This window comes from Macaca fascicularis, chromosome 9, assembly GCF_037993035.2.
Source record: "Macaca fascicularis isolate 582-1 chromosome 9, T2T-MFA8v1.1".
Classification (NCBI taxonomy): Eukaryota; Metazoa; Chordata; class Mammalia; order Primates; family Cercopithecidae; genus Macaca; species Macaca fascicularis.
In genome coordinates this window covers 72,813,135-72,825,440 of record NC_088383.1, presented here as the reverse complement: position 1 = coordinate 72,825,440, position 12,306 = coordinate 72,813,135, and the positions used below count along the sequence as shown (strand labels likewise).

General features: G+C 43.7%; 1 protein-coding gene across 50 annotated transcripts in view; it reads right to left on the bottom strand.

Annotated features, from left to right (window-relative positions):
* The window catches only part of USP54 (ubiquitin specific peptidase 54), a 117,931-nt gene that overhangs the window by 37,292 nt on the left and 68,333 nt on the right, over positions 1-12,306 (bottom strand). For 48 of the 50 annotated variants that reach the window (XR_012417779.1, XR_012417780.1, XR_012417783.1 and 45 more), the window contains 6 exons: positions 8,737-8,871; positions 5,606-5,719; positions 5,391-5,473; positions 4,221-4,326; positions 3,963-4,109; positions 514-663 (listed from right to left, as the gene is read on the bottom strand). Coding sequence is in view for 39 of the 50 variants with exons in the window: in XM_074001767.1 (XP_073857868.1) it covers positions 514-663; positions 3,963-4,109; positions 4,221-4,326; positions 5,391-5,473; positions 5,606-5,719; positions 8,737-8,871 (735 nt within the window). In the remaining 11 variants the exon portion in view is untranslated. The remainder of the gene's footprint in view (positions 1-513; positions 664-3,962; positions 4,110-4,220; positions 4,327-5,390; positions 5,474-5,605; positions 5,720-8,736; positions 8,872-12,306) is intronic. The other 2 variants (XM_074001791.1, XM_074001792.1) reach the window with 1 other exon arrangement.

Sequence of the window (12,306 nt, the reverse complement as noted above, 5' to 3'; positions counted from 1 at the left end):
TACCTTCATAAATTCAACAGGCAGACAGATATAAAAATATAAAATACTCCAGGCACAGTGGTTCATGCCTATAATTCCAGCACTTTGGGAGGTTGAGGCAGGCGAATCACAAGGTCCGGAGTTCGAGACCAGCCTGGCAAACATAGTGAAACTCTATCTCTACTAAAAATACAAAAATTAGCCAGGTGTGGTAGCATGCATGTGTAGTCCCAGCTACTCAGGAGGCTGAGGCAGGAGAATCGCTTGAACCCAGGAGGCAGAGGTTGCAGTGAGCCGAGACCAAGCTATTGCACTCCAGCCTGGGTGACAGAGTGAGACTCCATCTCAAAAATAAATAAATAAATAAATAAATAAATAAATAAATAAATAAAATAAAAATATAAATATAATACGTTTTATGGAAATGTGGGGAGGTCCCATTCGAAATTATGAAAATGAAACACTAAGGACAAATAATTATTCTTTTTTTTTTGTAGTCACCAAACACTTCAAAAAGGGCTTGACTATTCCTACCTCCTTAACATGAGCATCATCAAAATACATCCATTTGCGAATCTTTGTTTGAAAAAAGAATGTAGAATAATGTTTGCCATAGTAACAGATCATTCCTACTAAGTACAGTTCAGATTGCTTGGCCCGGTCATCTGTCACTCTGAAAAACAGCTGGGGGGAAAGAAGAGAAAAGAAAGTACAGTCACATATTCAACCCTCCCACATCATCTCTCAGCAGACTCCATCGACATTTCTTAAGTAAGGTACTGACTTGCTTCTCTTCCCTTCAGTTTAAGATTTTTGTTAGTTTAGATTAATCATCAGAACTTAACTTTAGCACTTTGTGAGGCCAAAGTAAGAGAATTACTTGAGGACAGGAGTTCGAGAACAGCCCAGACTAGATAGCAAGACCCTATCTTTAGGCCCAGCGTGGTGGCTCACGCATGTAATCCCTACACTTCAGGAGGCCGAGGCGAACAGATCTCTTGAGGGCAGCCTGGCCAACATAGTGAAACCCCATCTCTACTAAAAATACAAAAATCAGCTGGGCGTGGTGGTGCACGTCTATAATCCCAGCTACTTGGGACGCTGAGGCAGGAGAATCACTTGAACCCGGGAGGCAGATTGCAGGGAACCGAGAACATGACACTGCACTCCAGCCTGGGCAACAGAGTGAGACTCCATCATAAAAAACAAAACTAAACTAAACAAAAACACCCTATTTTTACAAAAAAAATTTTAATTAGCCAGGTGTGGTAAGTGCACACTTAAGTGCTAGCTGTTCAGGAGGCTGAGGTGGGAGGATCCTTTGAGCCCAGGAGTTTGAAGCTGCAGTAAGCTATAATTGTGCCATACTCCACTCTAACTTGGGTGGCAAATCAAAAACCTCTCTAAAAAAATAATTCTTTTAACTTAAAAAAAAAAAAAAAATTGACCAGACATGGTGGCTCATGCCTGTAACCCCTGCACTTGGGGAGGCCAAGCCAAGAGGATCACTTGAGCCCAGCAGTTCAAGATCAGCCTGGAGAACGAAGCCAGATCCTGTCTCTACAAAAAATAAAAAATTAGCTGGGCATGGTGGTGCACACCTGTAGTCCCAGCTACTCAGAAGGCTGAGGCAGGAGGATCACTTGAGCCCAGGAAGTCAGTGCTACAGTGAGCTGTTTGTCCCACTATACTCCAGCCTGGATGACAGAGCAAGACCCCGTCTCAAAAAAAGAAAAAGAAAGAAAGAAAAAAATTAACCTAAACAGACAAAAAGGAAAAGCAAGACAGATAGTGGCCAGTAAACTGGTATGGTGATGATCTTTCTTCATATCTTTCAATAATTTTCTTATCAGGGCCTATCATAAGAGGAGCCAGGAAAGTTGGATTAAAAAAAAAACAACAACCGGCCAGGTGCAGTGGCTCACACCTGTAATCCTGGCACTTTGGGAAGCCAAGGTGGGCAGATCACCTGAGGTCAGGAGTTTGAGACCAGCCCGACCAACATGGGGAAACCCCGCCTCTACTAAAAATACAAAAAAATTAGCCGGGCGTGGTGGCGGGCGCCTGTAATCCCAGCTACTCGGAAGGCTGAGGCACGAGAATTGCTTGAACCCAGGAGGTGGAGCTTGCAGTGAGCCAAGATCGTGCCACGGCACTCCAGCCCCACGACAGAGCGAGACTCCCATCTCAAAAAAAAAAAAAAAAAAAAACTGGCTGGGCGTGGTGGTTCGCATCTGTAATCCCAGCACTTTGGGAGGCCGAGGTGGAGGACCACAAGGTCAAGAGATCGAGACCATCCTGGCCAAAATGGTGAAACCACGTCTCTACTAAGAATACAAAAATTAGCTGGGAGTGGTGGCGCACACCCGTAGTCCCAGCTACTCAGAAGGTTGAGGTAGGAGAATCTCTTGAACCGGGAGGTGGAGGTTGCAGTGAGCCGAGATCGTGCCACTGCACTCCAGCCTGGCACAGAGCGAGACTCCCTCTCAAAAAACAAACAAACAAAACAAAACAAAACAAAACCCTATCTACCTGCCTACTTCCAAAAGTTTTTTTTATCAGCTGATCCCACAAAAAATATTTTCTTGTTAATAACCTAAGTAGAGCAATACAGCCATGCTCATTATCAGCATTTCAATTCCTAGCTGCCCAACAGTCCTAAGAGCTAAGAGACATATTAAAAAAAAAAAAAAAAAAAAAAAAAAAAAAAAAAAAAAAAAATTGAAGGAAAGGATTCTGGCCTTGAGGAACCTATTTGGTTGAAAAAACAATCATGAAAATTAAACCTTGAGCTTCAAGTTAGTGATAAGTTTAAAAAAAAAAAAAAAAAAAAAAGAACAGTACAGAATATGTAAGTCACAGAAATTTAGAATAAATGATTGTTTTTGATGCCAGGCGCGGTGGCTCACGCCTGTAATCCCAGCACTTTGGGAGGCTGAGGCGGGCAGATCATGAGGTCAGGAGATCGAGACCATCCTGGCTAACACGGTGATAGCCCGTCTCTACTAAAAATACAAAAATTAGCCGGGCTTGGTGGCACGCGCCTGTAGTCCCAGCTACTGGGCAGGCTGAGGCAGGAGAATGGCATGAACCTGGGAGGCGGAGCTTGCAGTGAGCGGAGATTGCACCACTGCACTCTAGTCTGGGCAACACAGCAAGACTTCATCTCAAAAAAAAAAAAAAAAAAAGAAATGATTGTTTTTGTTTTTAAGAGACAGGGTCTTGACATGCTGCCTGGGCTAGAATGTAGTGGCTAGTCACAGGCAGGATCATTGCACACTAAAGCCTTGAACTCCTTAAGCAATCCCCCCACCTCAACCTCCTGAGTAGCTAGGTCTACAGGTAGGCGCTGGTGAAAAATGGAGATTTTATTGTGCACAGCCTACTCAAGTAAGATTCCTTGGGAAGAAAACCTAAAATAAGATCCCAGAAAGTTCATTTATTCTCAATCATGGCTTAATGACATTAAAAAACAGTAACAAAGGCCCTCTTCAGTCACAAGATTATCCCAGACATTGGTTCCACACTGTGAATTTCGTATTTTTGGGCTCAGGTCACCAACTTTTAACTTCTTCACCTACTATACCAGTTCTAGTCAGGAATGCCCCTCTTTGGACCTTACTGCCTCCCATGGTTGAATACCCTTCCCTACTCTATACTCATATAAACTAACAATAAATAGAACATACAGTAACTCTTTGAATTACTGATTTATTTTTATCAGTAGCTAAGCTCTGCCTACTCTGACTTTCAAGGCCAAGTCATCCCATTTCTTCTTAAAAAACCTTTGCCACCTATAAAAGGAGGTATATGAGCACATACCTACATGCACGGGTATCTGTACACAAATAAACAAGTTTATCTGTCCAAAACATTATAATACTTGTCATCTAGGACATACCTGTTTGTCTAGTGCTCACTGCTCCTAAGCAATACTAAGACACAAGAACTCAAAGTGAGAGATAAAGGTAACTAACACGCACATCACCCAGCTTAAGGCAGGTTCCCAGGCTGTGGATAACATCTTCTGCTAAGTCTGAGTGGTCTGAGTCCCATACCAGCCCAATCGTGATAATCTGTGGAGCATTCATCAACACACGGCGAATCCTGATCCTCTCTCCACAGTTGCTCTGAAATACACATACAAGGCTAGTTCAACATGTTTCCCACTGGCTTTGCCTCAATCCCACTGATCGACGGTTCCCTTTCCCACTCCAAGCCCCACCTCTGATTTAACTCACTGGACAGTTCCGCAGATCCCCCATGGTGCTGGCATTCTGCAGCAGCTCACCAAACATGCTTGGTGAAGGTTTCTCTCGTCTTTCCAGCATACAAATAGCCTGATTGCTTCGAGATGGGGAATAGAAGGGGAATGATGATTTGTACTTAGTTACTGCTAAATCAAACATTAATGTAAATTCCTAACTCACACATTTGACTTTCTTCCTCTGCCCACTATACCAAAGCCCCTGACCAGGCTCAGTGTCCCATAAACACAGTGAGTACCTCTACCTGGCACTCATAGAATCCCCACTCCTCCTCCCACTTTGCTTGCCAGTACTGAGCCTAAGAAATGGGGAGGGATGGGAGAGGAAAGGAGAACAAAAGTTATTTTTAAATTACTGTTCTGCATTCCTACAATATAGCACAGACTCAGCAATGAGGATATAAAACTATTTGTGTTTTTGGTGGTAGTGGTGGTGGTGGTGGTTTTTTTGAGACATGGTCTCGCTCTGTTACCCAGGCTGGAGTGCAGGGGCTCAATCTCAGCTCACTGAAACCTCTGCCTCCTGGGTTCAAGTAATTATCATGCCTCAGCCTCCAGAATAGCTGGGATTACAGGCACATGCAACCACGCCTGGCTAATTTTTGACATTTTTAGTAGAGACAGGGTTTTGTCATGTTGGCCAGACTGGTCTCGAACTCTTGGCCTCAAGTGATCTGCCCACCTGGGCCTCCCAAAGTGCTAGGATTATAGGCATGAGCCACCATGCCCGGCCAGGATATAAAACTATTTGAATGTCTTCAATTAAAGTTCAATAGGCCAGGCACCGTGGCTCACGCCTGTAATCCCAGCACTTTGGGAGGCCAAGGCAGGTAGATTATTTGAGGTCAGGAGTTCAAGACCAAGCCTGACCAACGTGGTGAAACACCATCCTACTAAAAATACAAAAAAATTAGCGGAGTGTGTACTATTTGTGGAAATAGCTGGAAGTCTCAGCTACTTGGGAGGTGGAGGCAGGAGAATCACTTGAAACCGGGAGGCAGAGGTTGCAGTAAGCTGAGATTACGCCACTGCACTCCAGCCTGGGCGACAGAGTGAGACTCTGTCTCCAAAAAAAAAAAAAAAAAAATGTCCAATCAACTAGAGGAATGCCTAAAGGCACAACAGAAAATCTTGTGAGACTCACCAAAGGGAAGTGGTGGAGATATAATGTACCATCTGGATGAAAGGCAGCGGATCAGAAGTGGCACCACAGCTAGTACAAACACACTGGGCCAAAGAGAAAAAGGCAAAACCAAGCAACCATAGTCAGGAACTGTTTTGGCACCCATTTAACACCCCATATCCCAGGATAAAGTGTTCTTGAACAAAGGTCAAAAAAAAGATGGAGCTAGAGTTCACCTGCTCAAACAATGTCATTGCAAATTTCTGATGGGAAATGCAGTGTTGGGCAGTACATATATCCTCTTTGGTTTCATCAGCAATGTGGAAGTGAATTCTCATCAGGAGGTTTTCCTGACAGTGAAAGAACAAAAGCAGTACACCAACAATATTTAACAGACAAACACATAAATTAGTAAGCAGCTTACCCAGAGAAACAGCAACCTTTCTGGAAAGTAGGAATATTTTGATTTTTTTAACTTTTTAGTTTAAAATAATTATAAATTCATAGCGAATTTCAAAAATGTACAGGAGATCCCCCGTATCCTTCACCCAGCTTCCTCCAACAGTAACATCTTTGTTTTTCTTTTTTTTTTTTTTTTTTTTTTTGAGACGGAGTCTCGCTTTGTTGCCTACGCTGGAGTGCAGTGGCCGGATCTCAGCTCACTGCAAGCTCCGCCTCCCGGGTTTACGCCATTCTCCTGCCTCAGCCTCCCGAGTAGCTGGGACTACAGGCGCCCACCACCTCGCCCGGCTAGTTTTTTGTATTTTTAGTAGAGACAGGGTTTCACCATATTAGCCAGGATGGTCTCGATCTCCTGACCTCGTGATCCGCCCGTCTCGGCCTCCCAAAGTGCTGGGATTACAGGCCTGAGCCACCGCGCCCGGCTTTTTTTTTTTTTTGAGATGAGTCTCGCTCTGTCGTCCCAGCTGGAGTGCAGTGGCTCGATCTCAGCTCACTGCCAGCTCCGCCTCCCAGGTTCATGCCATTCCTCTGCCTCAGCCTCCCAAGTAGCTGGGACTACAGGCGCCCGCCACCACACCTGGTTAACTTTTTGTATTTTTAGTAGAGACGGGGTTTCACCGTGTTAGCCAGGATGGTCTCGATCTCCTGACTTCATGATCTGCCCGCCCCAGCCTTCCAATGTGCTGGGATTACAGGTGTGAGCCACCACGCCCGGCACATCTTTGATAACTATACCAGGAAATGGACATTGATAGAATCCAGACTTTATTCAGATTTCACCAGTTTTACATGCATTCATTTGTGTGTGAGTATGTATAGCTCTGTGCCATTTTATCAAGATATAGACCAGTTCCATCACAAGGCTCCCTCATGCTAGCCATTTAGAGCCTTACCTGTCCAAACCCAACCCTAACCTGTAGAAATCACTAATGTCTTCTCTCATCTCCATCATTTTATTTCAAGAACGTTATATAAATGGGATCATATACCACATAACCTTTTTTTTTGAGACACAGTCTGGCTCTGTCGCCCAGGCAGGAGTGCAGTAGTGATCTCAGCTCACTGCAACCTCTACCTCCCAGGTTCAAGCGATTCTCGTGCCTCAGCCTCCTGAGTAGCTGGGATTACAGGTATGCACCACCATGTCTGGCTAAGTTTTGTATTTTTAGTAGAGACAGCATTTCACCATGTTGACCAGGCTGTTCTCGAACTCCTGACCTCAAGTGATCCGCCCGCCTTGGCTTTCCAAAGTGCTGGGATTATAGGAGTGAGCCACCGTGCCCAGGCCAGCGTATAACCTTTTGATATTGCATTTTACACTTAGCGTAATTCCCTTGAGATCTGTCCAAGTTGTGTAAATCAATAGTTTATTTTTATTTTTATAAAAATACTTAATGCTTTGTATTGCTACATAGTTCTTCACGGTACAGAAGTACTATCTTTTGTTTAGCCATCTACTCACTGAAGGACATTTGGGTTGTTTCCAGTTTTTTTTTTTTTTTTTGAGACAGAGTCTCGCTCTGTCACCCAGGCTGGAGTGCAGTGGCGCAATCTCGGCTCACTGCAAGCTCCGCCTCCCGGGTTCACGCCATTCTCCTGCCTCAGCCTCCTGAGTAGCTGGGACTACAGGCGCCCGCCACCGCGCCCGGCTAATTTTTTGTATTTTTAGTAGAAACGGGGTTTCACCGTGGTCTCGATCTCCTGACCTTGTGATCCGCCCGCCTCGGCCTCCCAAAGTGCTGGGATTACAGGCGTGAGCCACCGCACCCGGCCTCCAGTTTTTTACTATTATGAATAACACTTCTATGAACATTCATAAACAGGTTTTGTTTTAATATAAGTTTTCGTTTCTGTGGGATACATGTCCAGGAATGTAATTGCTAGATCATATGGTACTTTACATGTCTAGCTTTTTAAGAAACTGCCAAACTGTTTTCCAGAGTAGCTATACCACTTTACATTCCCACGAGTAATATATCAGTGATCCAGTTCCTCAGGAGCACCTCTGATTTGGGGCCACATTTTATCCTGTGATGAGATATATATCACTGTTAAATTTTCTTTTCTTTTTTTTTTTTTTTTTTTTTTGAGACAGAGTCTCGCTGTGTCGCCCAGGCTGGAGTGCATTGGTGCAATCCAGGCTCACTACAACCTCCTCCTCCCAGGTTCAAGTGATTCTCTTGCCTCAGCCTCCCAAGTAGCTGGGACTATGGGAACCCACCACCATGCCTGGCTAATTTTTGTATTTTTAGTAGAGATGGGGTTTCACTATGTTGGCCAGGCTGGTCTTGAACTCCAGACCTTGAGATCCACCTGCCTTGGCCTCCCAAAGTGCTGGGATTACAGGTGTGAGCCACTGTGCCCAGCCTCAAATTTTCTAAATGGATGTACAGAGAGTCTTTTAAAGGCTGACGGATAGAACACAGAGTTCAGAAGAGTGAGGGGCACTGGGGGCAATGTAGCTATCTATCTAGCACATCACACTTATGCTAGGGACTCAGTTATTCCCTGATTAATTATCTTTAGAAATGGAGGAGCAGCATCAGTATCAGCATTACTTAGGAACCTGTTAGATACAGATATTCAGAGACCCCTCCACTAGGCCTACTGTATCAGAAGCTCTGGGGGTACAGCCCAGCAATTTGTATTTTAATGAGCCTTGGATCCTCTGAAGGTGAAAGCTGATATTTTATGCGATGACAAGCACAAAACCACCAGCCTAAAGGAAAAATAATAACACACTGCTATAATAAAGACATTTTAGATCCCTGAAAAATCAGAGAAACTCCTAGTTCTAACTGTAGAGATAACGACACAGTAAATTCCACCATAAAGTAGCCAGTCCCTGATGGAGACCATCAGCAGCCCCACCCCATATCAAAAAGGGCCAGAGGCCAGCACTTACAAAGCACTCTGCAGCATCATCCATAATTCCCAGCTGGAAACGTTGTTCATCCTGGAAAGTCTTTGCCAGAGCACTGCGGAGAGTGTCAGATGGAAGCACTTTTTCACTACTACACTGAAACTGGTTAAAGATTCCCTGTAGGGAAGAGGTTAGACAAGAGAAAAAGTGCAATGCTGTTATTAAACTAGTATACATCCTAGTCTGTCATGCTAGCATCTCCATGATGATAGCTATGAAACCAAATGTGCTTCCCATGGGTTGACATGCTTGCAGTTAGTAATTAAAAATAAAATCAAGAGTCAGAATGAAGGGCATGATCTGTGCTAATAAATATCCTCATTCCTTCATCTGAGTGTGATGCCAAGGACACATTAGGAGAAACCACTGTCATGAATTAATGTAATACAGTTACCTCATTTCTTCTTCCTCTAATACAGACAGAAGTAGATGGGTTAGGTAAAAAAAGAAAAAATACATATAAACATATCAACAAATTATTTTCTGGGGGTTCATCCTATGAATCTTGACCCCCTTTCTTTTAAAATTTTCAGCTAATATAAAATTACCAAAAAGTACAAAGACTAATACAACAAAAATCTGTGAGTCTAATACCCAGAAATAAACATTCTATCATGTTTACTTTCATCTACAGATAATGCCAAAGTCCTGTTTAAGACTGCCCCACTCTCTACCAGCCACTCATATCATAAATTTGTTGTATAATCTTGTTTTTAATAGTTTTATATATATATCCCTAAATAATACATAGGATACTTTTGTGTAGATTTGTGGGTTTTTTGTTTAGTTGGTTTTTTGTGTGTGCTTTTGTTGTCTTTTTTTGAACAGGGTCTTGCTTTGTCACACAAGCTGGAGTGCAGTGGCATGAACATGGCTCACTGCAGCCTCAATCTCCTGAGTAAATGGGACTACAGGCATGCACCACCACACACCGCTAACTTTTCAACTGTTTTGTAAGAGATGGGGTCTCACCATATTGTCCAGGCTGGTCTCAAACTCCTGGGCTCATGCAATCCTCTCACCTTGGCCTCTAAAAGTGCTGGGATTACAGACATGAGTCACTGCGCCCAGCCCTATTAGTATTAATAGGCTGAGGCAAGAGAATGACGTGAACCTGGGAGGCAGAGCTTGCAGTGAGCCGAGATTGCACCTCTGCACTCCAGCCTGGGCAACAGAGCAAGACTCCAATTCAAAAAAAAAATTGTTTTCCCATTCTGCCCTCTCACTAGCACCTTTCCTCCTCATACATACTGATATCTACTCCTGCAGCAGCTCAAGAACAGATTACTGTGTAACCTGCTATTATGTTCCTACAAATGTCTCCATATGATGTGGGGGAGGCAGTGCCAGCAATACATATTTAGTATTCTTTAATTAGCTGTGAGGGAAATCTGTTATAATTACTCCACATTATTTTGGCTCAACCTAGAAATTTATATACAAGTCCATTATAAGGTCAAGGAAAGGCAGGGCAGGGCCTTCCATAATTTGTTACTGGAAGGGGAAGAATGTCTATTAGTAACCTCTTAAACTAGACCAAAAGGAATGATCTAGGTCCACAGTTAAATAACTGGATATGTGTCCAGTGACCCATGGGATTTTGAACCTTTGGAGAAATAAGGAGAAACAAAGGAAAAGGAAGGGGGGAAAAGCAGTGACTGCTTTTACAAATTGCATAGTGGCATGATGACATCATGATTTGTTGAGAGAAGGTCAACCCAGCTTGGCAAAACTTAGTGACCACTATTACATCCCAGCCTGTTGCTCTTCTCAATTGTTACTGGTAAGAAATTACTGCTGACATAGGCTCTATTGCAGAACAAAGGATGGATGAGGTTTGGTCCTTTGTTCAAAATCCAAAATTGTTTCCAAAACAAACCAATAGGAAATTATTTCCAGGATAGTTCTATACAAATCTGAAATTTATAAACTCCGGCCCCTTTAGTCTTCTTCAACTGGATTTCCTCAAGAATTAAGCCCTAATACTCTAGGGCCTTAACTGCTCCTAACGAAATAGCAACTCTCCTATGCGTAGCACTAGCTATATGCCATCTTGGAGAGAATTAAGAAAATAGTCACTCTAATCACTTTCTGTGTTCTGTGGTTCTCAAATGACCCTGTTTGAGAAAAGTCAGGACTCTACTCAGAGATGGTATGGTGTAATAGTTAACAGACTGGATTCTGGAGCTAAAATGGGTTCAAAATCTCAACCCTGATACTTCAGCTATATGATCTGGGGTAAGTTATTTAACTTCTTTAGGCCTCAGTTTCTCTTTTAAAAGAGAGTTTAATAACAGCATTTACACCAGCCTGACCAATATGGTGAAATCCCATCTCTACTAAAAATGCAAAAATTAGCCAGGTGTTGTGGTGAGTACCTGTAGTCCCAGCTACTCGGGAGGCTGAGACAGGAGAACTGCTTGAACCTAGGAGGCGGAGGCTGCAGTGAGCCAAGATCGTGCCACTGCACTCCAGCCTGGGCGATAGAGCAAGACTCCGTCTCAAAAAAAAAAAAAAAGAAAAAACAGTATTTACTGCCTAGGGTTATTTGAGGATTAAATGAGTACACACACACACACACACACGTATATATAAGATATATATCAGCCGGGCGTGGTGGCCCACGCCTGTGATCCCAGCACTTTGGGAGGCTAAGTCGGGAGGATTACCTAAGGTCAGGAATTCGAGATCAGCTTGGCCAGTATTGTGAAACTCTATCTCTACTAAAAATGCAAAAATTAGCCAGGTGTGGTGGCAATCACCTGTAATCCCAGCTACTCGGGAGGCTGAAGCGGGAGGCTGAAGCGGGAGGCTGAAGCAGGAGGCTGCAGTGAACTGAGATCACTTGTACTCCAGCCTGGGTGACAAAGCGAGACTCCGTCTCAGGAAAAAAAACAAACAAAAAAGGATATAGGCCGGGCGCGGTGGCTCAAGCCTGTAATCCCAGCACTTTGGGAGGCCGAGACGGGCAAATCATGAGGTCAGGAGATCGAGACCATCCTGGCTAACACAGTGAAACCCTGTCTCTACTAAAAAATACAAAAACTAGCCGGGCGAGGTGGTGGGCGCCTGTAGTCCCAGCTACTCGGGAGGCTGAGGCAGGAGAATGGCGTAAATCCGGGAGGTGGAGCTTGCAGTGAGCTGAGATCCGGCCACTGCACTCCAGCCTGGATGACAGAGCCAGACTCCGTCTCAAAAAAAAAATAAAATAAAATAAAAGGATATAAATGTATATATCTTAGACTAATCCTTGTCAGTGTGATAAATGCTAAATGTTAGGTATTATTATTATTATTCTATTTAGGAGTCATTTCAGGTTGCTAAAGAGACTGTCTGTCACTGTCCTATGCTGAAAGAAGGGATCTGAGTCAGATGCTTCTACCTTGAGCTACTTCCTCAGTCGCTGAGATCTGAGTAGGAAGAACTACACTTTTTCCTATTCTCTATTCTGTTTCTCCCATTCAAAGGAGGCATATTTCCCATGACCTAGATAACAAGGGTTTCAGTACAGAAAGGGAAAGGTCTTAAGGTCAGAGCTCTGACTGCACCCAG